Source organism: Sarcophilus harrisii, chromosome 3, assembly GCF_902635505.1.
Source record: "Sarcophilus harrisii chromosome 3, mSarHar1.11, whole genome shotgun sequence".
Taxonomy (NCBI): domain Eukaryota; kingdom Metazoa; phylum Chordata; class Mammalia; order Dasyuromorphia; family Dasyuridae; genus Sarcophilus; species Sarcophilus harrisii.
The window spans coordinates 302,323,244-302,346,174 of record NC_045428.1 but is presented as its reverse complement, the minus strand read 5'-3'; the positions used below and the strand labels follow the sequence as shown (position 1 = coordinate 302,346,174).

The following is a 22,931-nucleotide window of genomic DNA, read 5'->3' as shown; positions in this document are numbered from 1 at the left end:
AAATAGATGTTATTATTTTTCCATTTTACAGATGAGGAAAGTAAGAGAAATAATGGTTTAGTGACTTGTCCACAGTCTTGCCACAGATAGTGTCTGAATCTGAATTTGAATTCAAGTCTTCCTGAATTTAACTCCAATGTTCTATTCACTGTGCTACCAAGCTACCTCTTGTTTTATAGATTAATAAACTGAAACTAGGGAAGGTTAAGTGGCTTGACTAGGGTCATACAGGTAGTGGGTATCTGAAGCTGAATTTGAATTCAGGATTTTGTGCTCCAAGTTGAACATTATCCATTCATTAGGCTACGTGGCAGTTTAGAAGGCAACTCATCTATGCTTTCTGATCTAATGCAACTCCTGTCAGTATCTTTCAGTGATTCTTTCATAAAGAATTAACTTTACATACCAGAAGCAATGATTTAAACAACTCCATTTCTTTTCACATTTTATAGGATTTTATGATTTAGAGCTTAAAAGAACACTACACATCATCTAGTCCAAGCTCTTCATTTTGTAAAAGATGAACAAATTGAGAGTAAGAGTAGTCAAATGATCTCACAAATAAATGACCTGGGGTTTGAACCCAGATTCTCAAGTTCCAGGCTTTATGCTCTTTCCAACTAGGTGCTCAGTAGGTAGAATAGTGATTCTGAAGTAGGGAAGAATTGCATTAAAATTTGGCCTCAACTACCAATCTGTTGTGTAACCTTAGTCAAATCATTTAAGCTCTGTCTTTCTCACTTTTCTCAATCATAAAATGGAGATAATAATATTTCACAGGATTGTTGTGAGGATCAACTGAGATAATAGCACTAAGATTCACAACACAAGGCTTGACATATAGTAGATGCTAATAAATGCTTGTTTTCTTTCCACATCCCCTATCTCCATCTCTCACTTGTATAATTCCAGTGAAAGACTCTCCTTCTGTTATCCTTCCCTGATATCTCTCATCGTTAAAAAAAAAAATTGACTTCTAAATGCCCTCCTCCCTTCCAGTCACTCTCCTACCCAATGAGAAGGCAAGCAATATGATATCAATTATACATGGGAACTCATGTAAAACATTTCCATATTAGCAGTGTTGCCCCCCCAAAAAGCAAGAAAAATAAGGTGAAAAAAACTGTACTTCAATCTGTACTCAGTCTTTATTAGTTCTCTCTCTGGAGATAAATAGTATTTTTCATAATGAGTCCTCTAGAATTGCCTTGGACCATTGTCTTGATCAATTTCTCTTATCAATTTTTAAAAAAATCTTCAGAACAAATGAGTTAACTATTGCTATCTCACAGTTTTTTCATATAAGTGGGAAGTTTGGACTCAATTGTTTCCTACAATTTCCACATCCCATACATGCTCCCAGATTCAAATTATTATTATGCTGGATATAATTCAGTTACTTTTACCAAGTTTTCAGAGGTTCCACTTTGAAAAGCATAGTTATAGCAAGTCAGCAGAGAGGAAACAGATGTGATTAATCTCATCACATATAGTACTGGATCAAATTAAGCTGCCCACCAAGCCCTAGCTAAAGATTTCCTGTGTCCTGTTAAAGATTTCATCCACCAACTCTAAGACATTTTGTGTATTGTCATCTCTTCCTAGCCTCCATCTTACTTGGAGGCTAGAGTCTTCTGTCCACTTCTTAGAACTTGTGTCCAGACAGAATCTTATGCATAACTTCCCCAGAGATCCTAAACTAGAGCTCCCCATTTATTCACTTACCTATTATACTGTTGCCTACCTATTCCACAATCCACTAGTTCCTCCCCATTCTCTATAGTATTGCAGGTTCATGTCTCATTCAACTCCACTCCCATCAAGAAAGTCATTCTGAGCTTTCCATGGTTATCAGACAATCTTGTTCCTGTGCCTAATAGTGTAATGTTTCATTCCCATCACTTGCTCCCTCCTCCCTGAGAATGTTTCCTTGGAGAAAATGCCTTCAGTGCCAAAGGACCATAAAGCATCACTTGGGGAAAATTTGCTATTTAAGAGTACATTTGTTTCCTAGGATCTCTTCCCTTTTTTCCTTGAAGCTTTGTTTTCCTTGCCTGAGGGCTGCAATCCTAGAAAAATGGGCTGATCTATACTATGGAAGAAATCCTTACTTATAAAACTGATTCATTCTCTTCTCTAGGTCAACTACTCTTATGAGGTAAGGTAAAATAGGGCAACTAGATGGCATAGTAGGTAAAGTACTGGGCTTGAAGTCCAAAGGTTCATCTTTGTGAGTTCAAATCTGGCCTCAGACACTTATTAGCTGTGTGATTCCGGACAAGTCATTTAAACCTGTTTGCCTCAGTTTCCTCATCTGTAAAATGAGCTGGAGAAGGAAATGGCAAACCATTCCAGTGTCTTTGCCAAGAAAACCCCCAAATTGGGTCACAAACAGTTAGTTTGTGGCTGAACAACAAGGTGTGGGGGGTAGTGAAACTATTGTTGATTTTTTAACTTCCAGGTAGAAGACACTGAGTTCAAATCCTAAAGCTGTCAATTTTGGGGAGAGAGAAGAGATGGAGGAAGGATATTTCATTATTCAGCATTTGTGCTAGAGAAAGCAAAAGCTTCAACAATGTTACTTGGGAATTTTAATCATTCAACAAAAATTTAAGTTATTTCTATGTTCCAGGATAAGGATACAAAGAAAGGCAAAAAAAAAAAAAGGGGGGGGGGAGATCTTGCCTTCAAGTAGCTCACAATCTAGTGGAAGAAACAACAAACAATTATATATGCAGAGTAGATGGCAGGTAATCTCAGAGGGAAGGGACTAGCAGTAGAGAAGCTGGGAAAGGTCACCTACAAAAGTTGAGATTTGAGTTGAATCATAATTTCCTTTCATTAAAATAAATAAATAAATAAATCCTTCATCAAAGTCTTGTTTCCAAATCTTATCAGGTTTTCAAAGGGCTGTGGCAAAAGAGTGTGAACTTTGACAAGTCTTCCCAATGGAAAGTCTTCAAATCTGAGCCTGAGGGAAAGTTTTAATGCCTGTCAATCAAGGCTCAGCCTAGCTAAATTTAGAGGGGTTCATCATTTCTTCTGGTTGGTCAACCAGGTGATGAATTTTTTTCTAGCCATTTGTTATTTGTTGTTCAGTTGTGCCCAATTCTCCATGACCCCATTTGAAATTTTCATGGCAAATATCCTACAATGGTTTGTCATTTCTTTCTCCAGCCCATTTTTACAGATGAGGAAACTGAGGTAAACAGAGTTGCTCAGGGTCCCATAGCCAGGAAGTATCTGAGGCCAGATTTGAACTTAGAAAGATGAGTCTTCATGATTCCAGGCCTGTACTCTAGCCACCGTGCTACCTGGCTGACCCCCCTTTTATAGCCACAGCAATTATCAAAGCCTTTATCTCAAGCTATGAAGGGGCTAAAACCAGTGGTTGCTATCTGAGATGGAATAGTCTCACCAATGAAGTTGTGAATCTTTGAAATATATTATTAAAATATACATATGTGTGTGTGGTATTCTCAAGCAAACTATCAACACGTTTATTATTTACTCAATATGTGCCAATGGGAGAAGAACTGGGGATACAAAAATTAAAAACAAATAGTCGCTGCCCTCAAAAAGACTATGGTCTTTCAAAGGAGAGAGTACACACCCACATGTGTATATGTATATATATATATATATATATATACATATACGTATATATGTATATATATATACATATATGTGCAAAATGAATACATAAAAAATATAGTTTGGGGGAGGGGAGATACTAGAAGTTGGGGATAAAGGGATGCAGGGACTCAGATGTGTAGTTTAAATTCCCAAAGCAAACATTTCCCAATTATGATAACCTTATTTTCTTTTAGAAAAAAATCAGGACTACTACATGACTGTGGGTAGATAGTAGACTAATTGCCAACCATATTCTCTCCACCTTTTTGACTCACTTTTTGTAGCATGAAGTGCTGGGGCATGAGCACCACCCGCTGTTCTGGACTAATGGAGACACTGATCAGGGAGTCGTTGTGCAGGGGGAGCTGAGGCAGAAGGGTCACGCTTGAAGCAGATGGGCTCAGAGGCATTATTTATCAACCTCTGACAGCATCACCTTGCTCAGTTAAACCCAATGCAGAGCTGATTAATAAATCATGAAGCCCTGGGCCACTTGGCTGGCTGGCACAAATAGCAGGGCCCCGAGCCTGCTGACATCTTCTGATTCTTTCAATTGTCTAATTAATAAGCTAAATATTGCATAATTAACAAATCACATATTGGGATGAATCAAATGAAAATGCCAGGCAGCCTAGGGACAAATCCTAAGTTTGGGGAAGGAACTGAATGGCAGTTCTGTAACTTATAAAGTCAACGATCAATTTGCAGAATCACAGGGATGTAGGCACTGGAAAGGCCCTTTGAGATCACTTAGCCCAACCTCTTAGTTTTACAAATAACACCAAGGCTCAAAGAGGGGCACTAGCTTGCCCCCAGTCACCCAGACTTAATGCTTTTTCACTTGTTTCAAGTCATGATTCAGAATTACGAGGGCTGAAAGCAAAAAGCAGCCCTAGACAGCCTCTGCAGTGTTGGGAGCCCACACAGAGCAGTTAGTGTGCCAGGAAGGGGAGCTGATTATAAATAGCATAAAAAATGGGATCAGTTGAAACTCCCTGATCTGCCTGAGCAGAATGTCAAAAAGCAAAGCTTCAGCATCTGTAGGAGAAAGCAAGGGAAGCAGGGGACACATTCTGCTACTTGGAGCAATAGCAGGTGCCACCCTGCAAATCGTTTGAAAAAATGGGTGATTTTGTTTCCTTTTTTTTTTAATGAATCCTGCAAGTTTCTGGAAGAAAGTGACTAATGATGATCAATTTCAAAATAAAATCACTAGCAGTCAGGGCTCCTTGCTTCATCTTCCATGATGTAGACACCATTCATTTAAAAATCTCTAACTTCTCTTTGTAAAATAATTTTCTTATCTTGATTTGTTTTTCAGCTTAGGTGGAAACCATTTAAGATTCCAAAAGCATCCCAGAAAAAAATGGACTTTGTGAATGTAAGTCACTATTCCAGCCCTCCTTCTTAGCCCTCTTCTCTCCTCTGTGTCTAATTCATTCATATATTCATTCATTTGTTCATCCAATAACCATATATTAAGTACCTATTATATTCCAGAGGGATGAGAATATAAAGATAAAAATTAAATAGTCTGTAGCCTCAAGGAAATTATATTCTATTGGAAAAGGTTCATTTGGTACATGATAATCCAACTGTTATCCAGTTGGGTGCCAAATAGGGTCAGCCTCACATTCATGAATAGGGTGGAGGATCATTGAAAGCATCCCTCTAATCCAAATATGGCCTTCACATGCCGGTCCCTGAGCCTAATATCTTCATCATTAGTTAAAGATAGCTACTTTTTGCTTAAAATGCACATCTTTCTGGAAGAAAATCACATATTTATCCTTTGCTTACCACTGAGACTTTTTATCAATTCATCTTTATATTACTTAACAGAAAGTGGGCCACGAGTTAGGGAGAATTTGAAGGTGGCAAATGATAGAACCATATAAATTTAATGAGAGCAGAGACCATGTCTTACCCAACTTTTAGAAAAAGGCATCATGGTATGGTGGACATAACATTGAATTTGGCATTAGATCTGTGTCAAATTCATCTCTACCACTTATTTACTACTTATATTATTTTGAGCAAATCACTTCCTTTCTTTGGACCCCATTTTCTTTCTTTCTTTCTTTCTTTCTTTCTTTCTTTCTTTCTTTCTTTCTTTCTTTCTTTCTTTCTCTCTCTCTCTCTCTCTCTTTTTCTTTCTTTCTTTCTTTCTCTCTCTCTTTCTCTTTCTTTCTTTCTTTCTTTCTTTCTTTTTCCCCTGAGGCAATTGTGGTTAAGTGACTTGCCCAGGGTCACACAGCTAGGAAGTGTTAAGTGTCTGAGATCACATTTGAACTCAGGTCCACCTGACTTCAGGGCTGGTGCTTTATCCACTGCACCACCCAGCTGCCCTGACCCATTTTCTTTATAAGAAAATAAGGGCATTGGACCAGATTATCCCTGAAGTCTCATCTAGATATAAACCCTATGATCCAATGATTCCCCCATAAGAATTAGGGAAACATCCAGTTCAAGCCCCTCCTTGTGCAAAAGAGGGAAGTGAGCTGCTGAGACATGAAATGACATACCTAATATTACAAAGGAAAAATCATAGAATGTTGGAGTTGGAATGATAATTATAACAATGAGAGTTTGTTTACATTATATTTTAAGGTTTACATGCATTTATTCAGGAAAACCTAGTGATCATGAAATTTAACTCACCCAGTCCTAGAATTCCTTCTCCATTTCCAGTTTATTCAATCTCTGCTTCAATATTTCCAGAGAAAGGGAATTTTCTGTACCAACTCAGTTCTGCCCCAGCTTCCCAGACTTCTTACCATACAGTCTTTCTATAGGAATCAAATCTCCATACTGCTTTTCTTGGCAGTGATAAAGAAACATCATACAGAAAAGTCCCATCTCAAGGTTGAATCTTTTTCTAAATTGGAACTTAGCAATGAGGTTTGAGCAATATCACAAGGTCACAACTACCTCCCAAGTATCTTATTCCTCAGTTATGAGTCTATTATTAGAGATTCCTTTGAATGAAAGCATTGTCCCCAGAAGGCTCATATTAAAATCACTTAGGAATGAAGAAACATAAATACCCATTACTGGGGCATTGGATAGAGCACTAAGGCTGAAGTCAGGAAGATTCATTTTCCTGAGTTCAAATCTAGTCTCAAGACAGTTACTAAACTGGGTGACTCTGGGAAAGTCAGCCACTTAATCCTTTTTGCCTCAGTTTTCTGATCTGCAAAATGAACTGGAGAAAGAAATGGTAAGCCATTCCAGTATCTTTGCCAAGAAAACCCCAAATGAGGCTACAGAAAGTTGAAAATAACTAAAGCAACTGAATAGCCCATTAATATATTAATGAAAAATAGTTTATGAAATTAGCTAATTGTCACAACCGAAAGAGAGGATCTGAGAGAATGGACAGGCAGATAGATGAGTTTTGATTTAATTTCACAAGCATTTGTTGAACATCTATCGTGTGCTCAGCACTATACTGGGTATGAAGGGATATATGGAAAGCTCACCTCTGATGCAGTACACACCGCATAAATTCATTCATACATTTTTTCAACAAGCATTTATCAAGTATCTCCTATGTGCACAGCACAGTCCTGAAGGAGCTATAAAGGTGAAACAAAATAAATTTGCTTTTATGAAGTTTCCAGCTTAGTAGATACTTTATAAATATGTCCTGAAAGAAGAATGAGACAGTTTTGCTGAGCTAATAAGACATGAATATCAAGCAAAAAGATTTTTTAAAAAAGGTTAAAAAAAGTTGTTTTAATTATTAAGCATTTATTAATCACCTACTACTTTCCAGCTACTATGCAAAGCACTTTACAAATGTCATCTCATTTTATCCTTGAAACAACTTTACAAGATAAATGCTATTATTATTCAATTTTATAGATGGGGAAACTGAGTCAGATTATAAGTTAAGTGACTTGCCAAGGGTCACACAGCTAGTATGAAGTCAGATTTGAAATCAGGTCCTCCCAACATGCATCACCAGCTGCCCAATTGCTTCTCATATATGTTATTTGTGTTGCCATTACTAGCTATCTTTTTTAAAGTTATAGGTTATAGAAGTTATAGGTTATAGATTATAATTATAACCTATAGTTTCAGTTTACAGATTAAAGAAGGATATATAGACATGAGGCATCTTGAGTTCTTCAATCAGCTCCTCTTAGTCTTTGCTTGTCTCAGAGTTCGTATTTGTCTCCCAACCTTGACTTCTTTTAGTTACAGAGGGATGGAAGGGTCTGTCAGGAACTCTGAATTTTAATACTTCTTTCCTGGTGGGCGTGGCCTTTGTTTCCTAGGGACTTCATACCTTGTGTGGAGCTGGAGACATCAGATCCAACAATGGAATTGCCGTCCACATTTTCCTCTGTAACATTTCTATGGTTAACAAGTAAGTATCTGGTTCTCTGAAATGGATTGAGCCCCAAAGTAGGTTTAATTCTAAGATTTCCAGTTGAGACTTTGATTCTCTGGAATTATGACCTTAGAATTACAAAGTATCAGAGCTAGAAGAGACCTTTTGTGGTTCAGTCATTTGTGTCCTACTCTATGACTCCATCTGTGATTTTCCTGGCAAAGATACTGGAGTGGTTTGCCATTTCCTTCTACAGCTCATTTTACAGATAAGAAAACTGAGGCAAATAGAGTTAAGTGATTTGCCCAGGATCACTAGTAAGGGTCTAAGGCCAGATCTGAACTCAGGAAAATGAGTCTTCCTGACTTCAGACTTGGTACTCTAATCATTAGATCTTAGCTGCCCCAGAAGGGATCATCTACTCTAAACTCTTCATTTTACAAATAAAGAAATTGAGTCATGCATTCTTTGAAAGAAATCAATTAAATAATTCAATTTATCAATAAGTTACAAATCTCCCTAAGTAGTTCTTTTTTATAAACTGTTTTAAACTTTAAAATGTCTTCCTCAAAAGAACAAAAAAAAACCACCTCTGGGGCAAAGAGCTTTATTATCTCTGTTTCACAGAGGAGTAAATTGAGGCTCAGATAAGTGATTTCCCAATTTTTGTTGTAGAGTCGGAACCCAGACTTGAATGCAAGGTCTGGTTTTGAAAGGTCCTTGGTCCTTGGTAGCTAGATGGAGAGACAGAGCTTAAATTGCTATAAACAGTGCTACTCCCTGAAATAAACTGGGAGGAGCATTGAGAAGATTATAAGTGTACCTTTTGATTTTGTTCTTTAAATGGACTTTTATTATAGTCCCACCTCAGGTTGATTTTTTTAAGCAAATTTTTTTCATTGGCAAAATCACCATAACTCCATAGTAACTGTATCCAGTCAGAAGGTGAACTTACGATGTCGGCTTCTGAAGTTATATTTCACCTATAAAAGAAGCTACAGTTCTTTTAACTCACGCCTTTTAAGGTTTAGCACCAGTCAATGGGGTGAGGGTTCATTGCCATGCCTTAATGGTGCCTTCCTCCTTACTGATATCTTTCCACTGGTTAATTTTAAGTTGCTAGCTCTTATCAATTATTAAAATTGAAATCCCTTATTAATTGCTAAAACCACTGTCCTTGCTAAAAAACCTCATATGGATTTAGCCAGCTGTTAATAGCATAATAAAACTTTGCCTCTTGTTTTGGAGAAAGTTTAAGCCTACAAATTCTTATGACACTGATCCCTAACCCCCAAATACTTTTGCAGTCCAACACTCCTGAACTTCAACATTTGTTAGCTTGTACAGGGAATCCTAAAACCTCAATATATTTAGAGAGTTCTCTAAATGTACTCCAACACTTGCTGGGTAAAACCAACAATTCCATTTGTAGTTCTTTAACCATAAAGCATGCTGTTTTCTATACTTTTCTAGCATGAATTCTGCAATTACTATAAATTTTCCTCCCAAAGATCATCAGTATTTGGGATATTAACCTATTAAGAATGATTCTCAATAAATGAAAGGAAAGAAGAAAGGAAAGATGAAAAAAAGGAAAGGAGGAATGGAGGGAAGACAGGAGGGGTGAGGAAGGGAGAAAAAAGAAGGAAAATTTTAAACACTCCTACTTTATTTTCCTGCTGGCTTTTACAAATAGGCATATCCCAGACACTAAATGATTTACTTTGAGAGTATAGTCACACTATTATCAATCTGCTCATATATGGATAAAGAATGCTCTTAGGCAATCATACAGTTCCTCATGTTCCCTCATGGTTATGCCTGGAGAAATTCCCTATCCTTCTACTGTAACACTCTCCTTTAAAGTTATCTCACCTTTGGGCAAGGAGCTCCCATTAAGAAACCCCACCTACTAATAATTCAGATCCATCTCCAGTCTCTTTGAGAGTACTGGAATTGCCTGGGAGCATTAACTGTCTAAATGACTTGCTCAAGATCCTGCAACCAGTTCTTGTCAGTGTGATAAGACTTAAACCCAGTTCTTCCTGACTTTGAAACTAGTCAGTATCTACTTGTTTATGCTTGCCATATTTAGGATCATAGAATTTTAGAAGCAGAAGGGATTTATCACCTCACAAGATAAAATGAATGAGACCAAGAGAGAGGGAATGATTTATTGAAGATCCCATGGGTGGAACAAGTTGTCAGAAGCAGGACTAGAATTCAGATTCTTTGACTTCAAATCCCATTTGGTTCCTGGAGCATTGTGCTACCCCTTATTTTGCTTTTATTTTGCTGATATTGAACATCTTATAAACTTTCTTTCCAGATGTTTTTACAATTCAGATGGTGATTTCTTGATTGGTAAGTTATAAAGAGCTTTTTTCCTCTGACTCTCAAGTAGTCTCTAGCCACAAATTGCTTTTTTTATTTCCTAGTACTTTAAAAATAGCACTTCTTTCCTAAATTTTCTAATTTCCAACAGTTTTAGCCTTATATAGTCATCTGAAATCTAAAGACCCATTCATTAATGGCCCAGAAAAGAGTGTTGCTGATTCTTAAGATCCCATCTTCCATTTTCTTTTGCTCTGTGTGTCTACCTTTTTGAGCTCTTCCATTCTTTCATAGGACATCTGGCTCAGGTAAGAAGACATGAAAAGAAAAATTAAGATGAACTGAACTCTTGAGTACAATATAGTCGTTCAAGAAAAGATAGGACAATAAGATCTGGGCATTTCACATATTATAAGCAAATATACACATATGCATATATATTTATATACATTATTTGAATATACAAAAACATAATGATCACCTGAACTATTATATACTTCTGAATTTGACCTCTGGACAATTTAAAAGAAATTTTCACTCCTTGGTAGACAGAATTTCTAAGGTTTTCTTTCAGCCGTCATAGGCTAGAACTGAAAGGGATTTTAGGGAATGATTCCCTTCATTTTATAGAAGAGAAAACCATACCCAGAGAAGTTAATTGACTACTAGTGTCATAGAGAACTAAAATCAGGATTTGAACCCAAATCCTTTGACCCCAGTGCTTTTTGCCACCACACTAAGGGTTTGGGAATATCTATGAAGATGTCTTTAGAAATACTCCCTGCCCACCTTAGCAAAGAGTTGTGACTTCCTTTTCCAGCCAGTTTTTGATCAATCTGCTGTATTTCGCACCTATATGTAGCTACTCTGAAATTGACAAATGCCAACAAATGTGAACTTTTCCATATGAAAAGAATAGAAAAGGGGGTTATATATGGAACTCTAAATCTCCCTAGATCCAGCTTGTTTCCTCTTTTATATAATATATGATGAATTAACCACATTAGTTGGAATATCTATTTCAAAGGCTCCTTATCTTGCTATGTATGGGTTTATTAGCAGAGTCAAGGAAAACAAGTATGGAAAATTTAATATCTAAAAAAGCCACCTGTAGATCCAAAGAATTAGAAAATTAAGTTTCTTGGGATCAAGCCTTATTTTTATTTATGTACAATGAATGAAATCTTCTGGTAGAATTCCCTTTGATCCCACAGTAGTGCTGGGGTCTTTCTGGTTTTCTTTCAATGAGTCAAATCTGTCATCCTGGCCCCTCCAGGATGGATGGTTGTTCTTCTTGAATAGTCTAGATTCTCTGGTTATAAAAATAATTCTCTAATAAACAAATATTTATTAAATACTTACTGGGAATGGACTATTTGTGCCCAAACTACAGTAGAGCCTTCCAAGTTTGTACTGGTCTAATCTGCCCCAGTCCAGATACCTATATGTTGACTCTAACATCATAATGTCATCTTGATCCTCTTTGAATGGGAAAGACAAACAACTTTCTATGTGCCAAGGACTAGAGGTACAAAGAAAGACAAAAAAAGTCTCTATCTTCAAAGAATTTAGATTCTAGTTGGGGAGAGGAGGCTAGCAAGTAAATTATTAGATACATATTAAATACATACAGAATCAATGAAAAGATTCGTTTGAGAGAAAGAGCAGTGCATCTTTAAAGACAGGGAGAGGACTCGACTCCTCCAAAAGATGGCACTTGAACTAAATCTTAATTTAAGAATTCTGGGAGACAGAGGTGAGGAGACAGACCATGCTAGGCATGGAGGACAAGCACAAAAACTTAGATGGAATCTTGTCAATAAGGAATAAAAAGTAAGCTATTGTAGATTATAGAGTATGTTGAGGGAACTCAATGTCAGAAGCCTGAAGAGGTAGGAAAGGAACAGGTCATGAATTTATATTTATATTTGATCCTAGAGCAGTAGGGAACTACTGGAGGTCACCAAGGATGACATAGCCAGAACTTCACTGCAGCAAAAATCACTTTGGCAGCTATGTGGATATGGAATAGAGTGGGGAGAGGCTGAAAGAAGGGAGTTAAGTTAAAAGACTATTACAACAATCCAGATGAGAGGTGATGAAGCCTTGAACTAGAATGATGGATGTGGGAGAGCAGAGAAGGGGGCTTAAATCAGGGGACTGGATGTAATGAAGGAAGAGATGGCATGATTTGGCAACTAATTGCATATGTGGGGTGAGAGACAAGTCCAGGATGACACTGAGGTTTTAAATTTGGGTGACTTTCTTGGAAAGAAATATTCTCTTGACAATCAGATTAGCCTTGGAAGCAGTCCCAGCAGAAGAGAGATTGTGAGCCAAAGTATTGCCACAATTTGTTTAATGCAACTGATCTCTTCAGATTTGGACTCAAGCCATTCTGAACTAGAGCAAGTCTATGGCAGATATCCCAGAGACCCTGAATTACATTGGTGAATTATTTGCAATTTCAAAGTATCTTTCTAATACCAGCATGGAAAGGAGACTAGATTAAAGATATGCTCCAGACAGGTGAATAATAGGTACATGTAGATCAGACCAAACTTCTGGTCATGCTATTCATAGCAAACTGAACTCTTCAAAATGGTATAGAATTTACTAAATCTTCCCTGAATCTACTAGATCTTCCTTGAATCTACAGGTACAGGAAAAATACAAGTATGAACCAGTCTCCCAGGGCAACCACAATAGGAATGGTTTTCACTGCAAAAGATAAATTGTTGAATTTGGAGTAAGAAAGACCTGAATTCATATCCTGTCTTAGATTTATCAGTTGTTTGACCATGAACCATACAAATCATTTAGCCTTTGTGAACTTCATTTTTCCCTATCTGTAAAATGGATATAATAATAGCACTTACCTCATAGATTACTATAAAGACCAAATAAATGTCAGCTTTTTCCTTCCCTCTCCTACTTTCCATACACTACTACTGCCAACAGCTGAGCTCCAGGGCAAACTCAATCTAAGAATTCTTAAGAATGTACTTACCACTACTAGAAGACTGTTCAGTTCATTCCTTTAACTGTGTGTCAGCCTCCAGGGCCCTGAATCCAATACTTTTTTTTTTAATTAACTGGAGGTTCACCCTTAAGCCTAGCTTTCTCTTCTCTATGTTTGCAGAGATGGAAAAATTTCTAGTCCCTTGGAATTCTAAATGTTTCTTTCTCTTCAGTTCCCCAGCTAGGGAAGCTTCTTATTTATACTGAGTTTGGCAAGATGTTGGTGGAACCCAATGAGATCTGTGTCATTCAAGTAAGTAAAATATCTCTCCTTTCCATCCAATTCCCCCCTCATAATTCCCACATATACCCTTTCCAGGTTTAGATTAAATCCAACAGAAGCAAATCAATAAATCAGTCAAAAAACATTTAAGTGCCCATTTTGTGCCAAGCACTATTTGCTAAGTACTGGGAATATAAAAAAGAGACAGCCCCTATCCTCAAGGATTGAGGAAGACTTCTTTTAGAAGTTGGGGCTTAGGGATTTAAAGGAAGCCAGGGAGGTTAATAAGATGAAGAAAGGAGAATGTTCTAAGTGAGAGAGACAGTCAGAGAAAATGCCCAGACTCAAAATATTCAGGAGAGAATTGTCATAGATTTGAAGAATGAACATTGGAGAGAGGGGTAGGAAGGGACTAGGTTATGAAGGACTTTAAAGGTTTTGACCTTTTTGGCATTTTGTATTTGCTCCTGGAAGCAATAGAAACCACTGAAACTCACTGAGTCAGGAGAAAGGGTGTTCTATGTCACACTCCTTCTCACATCCAAGTTTTAGAAAATTCACTTTAGTGACTGAATAGAGGCTGGATCTGGAGAGGTTTGAGGCAGGCAAACTCACCAGCAGGTTATTGCAATAACCCAAGAGTGAGGTGATAAGGATCCTAAGCATTTACTGTTTCAATGGTTAAATAGCAACTCTGGTTGCTGAAAAGGAAGACAGAGATGCCAAAGAGCTTATGGATCAATAGGGTCAATTCCTTATAGCCTGCAGATTGATTTGTTGTTATTATTATTAAGTCTGAGGTTTTGAAATTTGTTCTTTCTATGCTCTCTCCCAACTCTCCAATCTTTTCCCTCTCCTTAGGTCCCTTTTATTGTATGATCTTCTCCCCTTTGAATGTTAGCTCCTTGAGGGCAGGAACTGATTTTATTTTTTACTTAATTGTATCCCTAGCACTCAGCATAGTACCTGGCATTTTGTAAGCACTTAATGAATGCCTTATCAATCTATCTAATCAACAAGAATTTACTTTCTCCTCCCCACTCCCCCCTCTTACCTCTAATCCTCATTGAGAAAGAAAAAAAAAAAAGAAAAAGAAAACCTTTTTCTTAATAAAAAAAAAAAAAACCCACATATTATACTTAAGCAAAACAAATTCCCACAAATTTCTTTCAAAATAGGATAAAGCCACAAAACAAAGTTTTTCCCGTAGATGATTCAGAAAGAGGAATAAGGTTGAGTGACTTGACTGAAATCTTATTGAAATTGTTTACTGTCTTAGGGAGGGGAGGAAAGGAAGGGAAGAAAAGGGAGGGAGAGAGAAAATTTGGAACTTGAAATTTTACTTTAAAAAAATGAATGTTAAAAATTGTCTTTACATAAAATACTACTTAAAAAAGAGAGAGAAACTTCATTGAGTCAGATCTGAAGAAGCTCTGTCTTGTGCTTAACCTAGGCTGGCCCCAAGGAGAGGATGCTCTCAAGCTGAGATTCAAACAAACTAAGTAAGCACTTATTAGGTGTCTGCTCTGTGTCAGGCACTGTACTAAGTGCCAGGTATACAAAGACAAAATCCAGAGCCTTTGCTCACAAAGACTATGTTGGAGTAATTAGAAACATGTACATAGGACACTAATTTAAAAAACTAATTTCTCAGGGGAAGAACATCAGTCTAATAGTAAGGACAACATGTTAACAATAGAATAAGAGGCTTCAGAGGACAGAATGCAAGGTTAAGGTAGAGTTGGATAAGGGACACTGGAGACATGAGAATGACATTAATAGGTGTGAGGCATTGGGGAGTGGTGGCCAGGGAAAGGAGCTTTGGCCAAGGTGGCTTAATATTCAGAATCATAGACATTCTGAGTAAAGTTATAGAAGAGTAAATTGTCACATACTTTTGCAGTAGCCGGTGATATTGGTTTCACTCCCTGAACAAGAAATAGAAAAGTAAGGAAGGGACTCAGTGGAAATGATACCCCTATGTCAGGGTAGATGGTGAGTCCCTCAAGCTGGCTAGTAGTCAAAGCAGGGCTAAATGGAGCCCTGAGGCTTGGCAAGTTATAAGGGGTGAGGTACATTTGAAGTGTTTATCCTCCAATCTTCTAATCCTAAAATTATGTAGAAACATAAATGTGATTGCAAATTCACTTCTCTGACTCACACTAACCTGGGGGCCTCTTGGATAAATGTGGTCTTTGCATTTGGAGGCTATATGAAGCTTCTTTGTCCCTGCAGGTGTGATTTCTATGGGGAATCCTAATGTCTTCTTCTTTTTCCAGAGAGGAATGAGGTTCAGCGTGGAGGTATTTGAGGAGACCAGAGGTTACATTCTAGAAGTCTATGGAGTTCACTTTGAGCTGCCTGACCTAGGACCTATTGGTAAAGACTTACTTTAGATCTCAAAATATCACTCAGTGGGATATTGACAATAATAAGAAAACTGGATACCCTTTACCTCTCACTTTTTCATTTGGGCCCTCATTTGCCTTTTGATAAATCAATTTTCTTTCTTACTGTAGAGAATTATTGTGTCCAACTGATCCCTAGAGTAGTATTAAAGGATAAAGAGATAGAAGATAGATATGATTTCATTGATATAAGGCTCAGGGTAGGACTAGAGTAACATTGAGCTACATATATCTACATACAAACACATAGATATTTATATTCAGTCTAACTGCATGATATTAGTGCATAGAGAGCCAACCTTGAATTCTGGAAGATTCAAACTCAAGCTCTAACTCTAACATACACACTGGCTTGTATCCTTGAACATGGTACTTCCTTTTTCAATGTCCCATGTAAATCCCCAAAATTTAAATTACTAGATAGTGTCAACTTGAATTATTAGAAACAGCATCTTCATATACGTATTCCCTATAGCAATGAAATCACAGCCTCAGACCCAATTCCTTTTCTGATCTGGACCTGTGATTTCACAAAAGTCTGAGAAAAAGAACACAGTTAGAGCAGGAATCTAGAATAGTGAGTTGCTTAGTATGAGAGGAGACTGAGACACTTTGAGATCAAATCTCCAAAGAAATCATCAACAGAAAGGAGGGAATCAGAAAATGAATGATAAAGACAATAAGGTGGAGGGGGAGAAAACAAAAATATCAAAGAATACTTCAACAGCAATGGAGGGAGAACAGAAAAAACAGGAAGAAACTTCCTTCTACATGTATACAAAGAGACAGATGAAGGCAGAAATCTGGGAGAGGTAACAGTGAGGAGACAAATGGGGGAATTATTGACAGAACATGATGATACTTTGCCTACTTTTGTGTGTGTGTGATGTTACACTATAACATCAGCAGATATGTAAAAGGAGGAGAGAAGAACATGAGAAAAGAGAAGAGAGATGTATCATAATCTAATTAAGAGCTAGCAAGGAAAAAAGCCTACAGGGAGAAGGAAGGGAGGAAGGGAGAAAGATTGGGAAATGGGGGGAAGGAAGGACACCTTCCTTTGGATGTGGGAGGAGGTTCTACAAATGAATGCTATTGTGAATGAAGGGAGATAAGGACCTTATACTTGATGAAACCTAGGGAATTTGCTGTCTGAAAGTCTACTTGTCCTGGAAGGTCGGAAAGTAAGAACCCTTTGGGGCAATTGGCAACTGGAGGATTGGGAGAACATGGATGCAGGGCGATTTCCAGGCAAATGCAGGGGGAAAACGTCAACAAGAGAGAGTTACACAAATTTTTGGGGGGAGAGAGGACACCAGATAGGAAGTTTTGCCATAAAGACACATGGAAAATTTATATGAACTTACATAGAGTTAAGTTAAATGGAGCCAAGAATCTAATATAGGCAGTAACTATAACCATTTAAATGGAAAGAACAATAGCACACCAAAAAATCAAAAGCATATGTAACAAAATTATAAAGATCAAGTGGAACTCAAATACTTCATGAAAGGGGAAGGGCCACAAATGTAACATGTTGTTTTCATACTTCTTTAATATATCAACCAGTGGTGATGATTTATTTTTCTCTCTAAAAATATATATTAATTGTTGTATGGGTTATATGAATGGCTCTTGAATAGGGGAAAAGGAAAGGATATGTTGGATACCATAGTGATGTAAAAAACAGATCAATAAAATTTATTTTTTTAAATGTAACATATAAATATAATAATAAAGTATATAAAATATATTTTTTAAAATATCATGTCTACTCTTGAAAATTCCTAGATGGAATTTAAGAAGTGACTGACAAGACCATTTGTGTCTTTTCATTTCAGGTGCCAATGGGTTGGCTAACCCTCGAGATTTCTTGGTACCTGTTGCTTGGTATGAAGATCGTCAGGTACCAGGTGGTTACACAGTGGTTAATAAGTACCAGGGCAAGCTTTTTGCTGCCAAACAGGTAATGATATTATCTCTGTGATGATCTCTGTGTATGAATAATAAGCTCCCTGAGGATAGGGACGGTTTTAATGTTATATTTGCATACCCAGAATAATTTCTGATATATGGTGGGTACTTGTTGGTTGACAATAACAATTCCTATTGATAGACAGTATACTTTGAGAAGCAATGTGGTATAATGGTTAGGAAGCTGTCTTGAAGGGTTGGGATCGAGTCTTATGTCTGCATATCCTGTGTGATCCTGGGAAAGTCACTTGGTTGATTGGTTGGTTGTTGTCCTTTGTTCTAGAAGATGACCAAAATGACATCATTAAATTAGTGCTGAGTTATAGTGTGTCCCACTGTGGCTAATCAGACCAATACAAGTTCAGAAAGTTCTACCACAAGTTGGGTACAAATAGTCTCTATGCACATTTGAGGTGCTTCTCTAACTGCGCATCTCATGTTTCTTCTGAGCTACTTCAATTCTGCTTTCCCTAAGACTAAAAAATGAGGAAAAGTTCATATCTGCACTGGTAGAAGTTCTTCCTTGGAGAGCTCCCTACTATGATGAAACCACAAATTCAGTGAATTAAGGAAGGCTCCATGGAGGAGATATCCTATCAGTTTAGCCTTGAAGATTGTGAGAGATTTTAAGCAATGAGATAAATGGGGAGAAAATCTCTTCTGAAACAGTTGATAAATGATTAGCTATAGAGAGCATGGGAGAGAGAAGAGAATTCTGAGATTTTAAGACTGAGTGACTGTGCTGAGTCACTTCAGTAGGGTCTGACTCTTCATGATTCCATTTTAGGTTTTTTTGACAACAATATTGGAATGGTTTGCCATTTTATTCTTTGGCTCATTTTACAGATGAGGAAACTGAAGCAAAACAAATTAAGTGACTTGTCCAGAATCACACAGATAGTGAGAGTGTCTGAAGCTAGATCTGAACTCAGGAAGTTCCAAACCTAGTGCTTAATCACTGTACCACCTGGCTGCCCATGAAGACCACAGGATTCCTTATAACTAGAAAGGACCTCAAAGATCATCTGGTCCAACACCTTTAATCTAAAGACACTAAGGTCCAGACAAGTTAATTCAAAGTAACACAGGGAATAGGGGACAGAGGTGGTCCCTGGGCAGAGAGAAATTATCATCTTTTCTCTAAACCTCCAACTTATCATCTTTGACTCTTGATTGTTCTCTTTGGAAACCACTCTGGCTCTCTGCTTTAACATGCAGTAGTTATGTGAAGGAAAGGGCAGAATCAATAATGGCAGAAGGCCAAGAGTTGGGTCTCAGATGCCATGAGGTCCTGTGCAAGTCATTTTACTTTTACTGGTCTTACTTTCCCCATATATGGAGCAAAAAGATTTATTAAGTGCTAACTGTATAACAGGAAACACATATTTCATTTGATCTTCACAATAGCCCTGGGAGGTAGGTGTTTTTATGCCTATTACAGCTAAAGGAACTGAGGCACACAGTTTATGTGACTTACCCAGGATGATGTAAATTGTAAATATCTGAAGCCAAATTTGAACTCAATTCTTCCTGACTCCAAATCCAGCATTTTATCTACTTCATTACTGAGATGTCTTTAAATGAGGTAATAGATAACATCTAAGATCTCTCCTAGCTTTGCTATCTTAAAATTCTTTAATTCTGTGGATACCATCAAAATAAGACAAAGGCTATTCCTTCCTGAGACAGTGACATAAGAGGCAACAGAGCTGCCACTTAAAGGACCCTCAGATTTTCATTCTTCTAAACCACAGCATTGTAGTAGTAGAACTCAATTTAGGATCACTCTGCAATCTCAGGACCTTGGGGCGACCCTGGGCTACTCTAGAACTTCTTATCTTATAAGTCCCAGTCCCCACACCATCTCTTAACAGATATCCTTGTCTCCTAATTCACTAAGAAACCTGAGGCCATTCAGTAAGAGCTCTCATATTTACCTGTGTCTACATCTTACCACATCTACACCCTGGCTCTTCTCTCTCAAAACAGAGGAAGGTACATCTCCTCTCCAAAGTTAGCACTCTACCCAGCCTCTCTACATCAGGGCTTCTTAAATTTTTTTTTTACTCATGAGCCCTTTTCATCTGATAAATTTGTAGACAATTCCAGGTATATAGGTATATAAAACAGGCATACAAATCAAACATTCACTGATAAAAATCATAATTTTGAGACACCCCCCATATTTTTATAAAGCTTTTTATTTTCAAAATATATGCATGGATAATTTTTTTAACATTGACCCTTGCATAGCCTTGTGTTTCAGATTTTCCCCTCCTTCCCCCATTCCCTCCCTAGATGGCAAGCAGACCCTCTATGTTCAGTTACATAACCCATATGGAGTCATGACTCACAATTTAAGAAGTTTTACTTTAAATAACATACCTTACCCACTAAGAGTGACTATGTTCCTACTTATGCTTTCTATCCCCCAACATCCTTTATGTTTCTCCATCTACAATGTCTCCTTCAAGCAGACTATATCCCCCTCATTCCAATAAAAAAAAAGTGATTGATTTGTGCCGATTCTGTACTTTTTTTTTTACCATCAAACTTATGGGATAAATACCTTAATTTTCTCATTATCTATTCTCTTTTTAACCCAATGCACATGCTTCCTAACTCTAAAATTTAATTACCAATGATTTCTCCTTGTTGTCTAACTGAACTGCCTTAAAATCACAAATGAGCTGAATGGAATATCAATGGGTCATCTAATAAAACCCTTTCCTAAATCATGAATCCTGTCTCTCATGCTTCCATAAGGGATCACCCAATCTTTTGCTAGAAGATTTCTAATAAACTCTCCATTCTTTGTTTGTTAGGGAAAGTTCCTTTATACTGATCTGGAATTGGTCTCTGTACTATGTCTACCATTGGTTACTAATTCTGCCTTCTATAGTCAAGCACAAAATGTCTAAAAACTTGCCCAGCATCACACAGCTGTTAAGAGACTGGTTATCTGTTTCCAAATTCGGTGTTCTTTTTACTCTATCTCACTTCCTCTCATGTCTGGCTATAACTAGTTCTTGAGGCAATTCTAGCTCCCAAAGCCACCCTTCTTAAGGGACTCCTTCATACAATAAATGTTTATCCTTGGCACCAAAGCCCCAGACTATTGTGTCTGGGTAAACATTTCTGACATTCAAGCAATTTTTTTTCTATTTGCCAGAGACAGCTTAGGGAACACCTTTAAAGAAGCTTTCTTAGGCTTCTTAGGGGAAAAAAAAGATGTTAAGTCTCCAATTAGACTTAAATTTGAAGCATTAGAAACAAAACTAGGGATAATGGGTAGATATTTGAATTGAAGTAGATATAAGATTAATATAAGGAGAAAATTTTACTCATAATTAGAAGTGTTGCAAAGTGAGATAGATAGCAGGCTCTTCACTTCTGGAGATTAAGTATTAGATGGATGACTACAGTTATCTCTTTTACATTGCGATTTTCCTGACTATATATTACAGATTGGCATAAGAAATTAAATGGGAATTGGGGGGGGGGGGAGTTTTGCAGAAGCCATAGATGACAAAGATTAGCAGATGACACAGAAAAAGTATTTTTATTTAACATTGGCCTGTATATAACCTATGACCAAATACTTAAACCCAATTTTACAATAAGGTATTACAAACGTTCTGTAAACAAAACAGAAAAAAAATCAGACTTCTTTGGTACAAAGGGAGGACTAAAAAATTTTATGCATATTTGCCAAATAGCAGGGGCACTGTGCCTACAACCCCTACAATATGACAATGATAAGTGTGCTGATTGGTGATGCTAGGAGAGAAGATTCTTGGTCAGTAATGATCTGCATAGCCCATCAGATAATTTTCAATAATAGTAATAGCTAACATTTAAACACACACATATATAAAACATATACATATTATATAAAATAACATTTATATATATATATGTATATTTATATTTATAACCAGGTGCCAGGAACTATAGTAAGCACTTTACAATTACCTCATTTGATTTTCAAAGTTATTCTGGGAAGTAAGTGCTAATATTTACCTCCATTTTACAGATGAGCTTGAGAAATGTCTGAGGTCATATTTGAACTCAAATGCTTCTGACTCCAAACCTAGCATCATATTCACTGTACCATCTCACATTCTTAAGAGTCTATGACAACTCTTTAATTCTAGCATAGTGCCTTGAAGTTAGTAGGTATTTAATAAATGCTTATTTAATTGACCTGAATTAGAATATTTTAAATTATTATGGGTATATACATATATGTGAAATTTCTTCTTTGCACACACTCTGCCATCATTAATATTTGGCACAGTGCTGAATACATAATAGGCATTTGATTTATGATTGATGGGAGTGAAACCTCTTTTTTTAAGATCTGGGACAGTGAGTACAGAAGTCAGGTTTGGCTAACAACGCAACTAAAGGTCTAAACAGTTTGGGTATGTCCCCAAACTCCATGGTTCAGTCATAGATGTCCAAGTTATTTTAGTACCATTGAGCATACACTCAAAGGATGAATATGAGGAAATGTGGCTTCCTGGTAAGTAAATAGGATAATAGATTGAAATAAAAAAAAAAAAACCTGAACCACTGAAGCTTATTAAATGCCAGTCATCCATCCAAATCTCCCAGCCTTAATGATTTTTCATTCCAGAACTGACCATCATCTATGATATTTCACCACTAGATAAGTACCAGACAACCTAAAAGCACTCAATATCTTTTGCTAGTCCATACAACTCTGAGGCAGCTTAGAGCAATAGATCATTCATAACTTTGCCAAAGTCACAAGTGACTTATCCTTTAGGGGTCTCAATTTAGTTATCAAAAAATTGGAAGGTTGTATTCAATGGACTCTGAAGCCCCTCCAGCCCTTTGCCAATGGATGTATGTTAGAGACTTCTGGAAGAAAAGAAGAAAATGGGAAACACAGAACTCCAGGATTCAAACATAAGCAGCAAGCTGGCCATGCTTATTTAGTAATAAACAGAACCAAATGATACCTAAA

General features: G+C 37.1%; 1 protein-coding gene across 1 annotated transcript in view; it reads left to right on the top strand.

Moving 5' to 3' along the window:
• HGD (homogentisate 1,2-dioxygenase) overlaps nt 1–22,931 on the top strand; it is a 76,911-nt gene that overhangs the window by 33,659 nt on the left and 20,321 nt on the right. The window contains exons 5-10 of the mRNA XM_031959711.1: nt 4,958–5,017; nt 7,920–8,011; nt 10,305–10,339; nt 13,504–13,583; nt 15,833–15,932; nt 17,803–17,927. Of these exons, the coding sequence (XP_031815571.1) occupies nt 4,958–5,017; nt 7,920–8,011; nt 10,305–10,339; nt 13,504–13,583; nt 15,833–15,932; nt 17,803–17,927 (492 nt within the window). The remainder of the gene's footprint in view (nt 1–4,957; nt 5,018–7,919; nt 8,012–10,304; nt 10,340–13,503; nt 13,584–15,832; nt 15,933–17,802; nt 17,928–22,931) is intronic.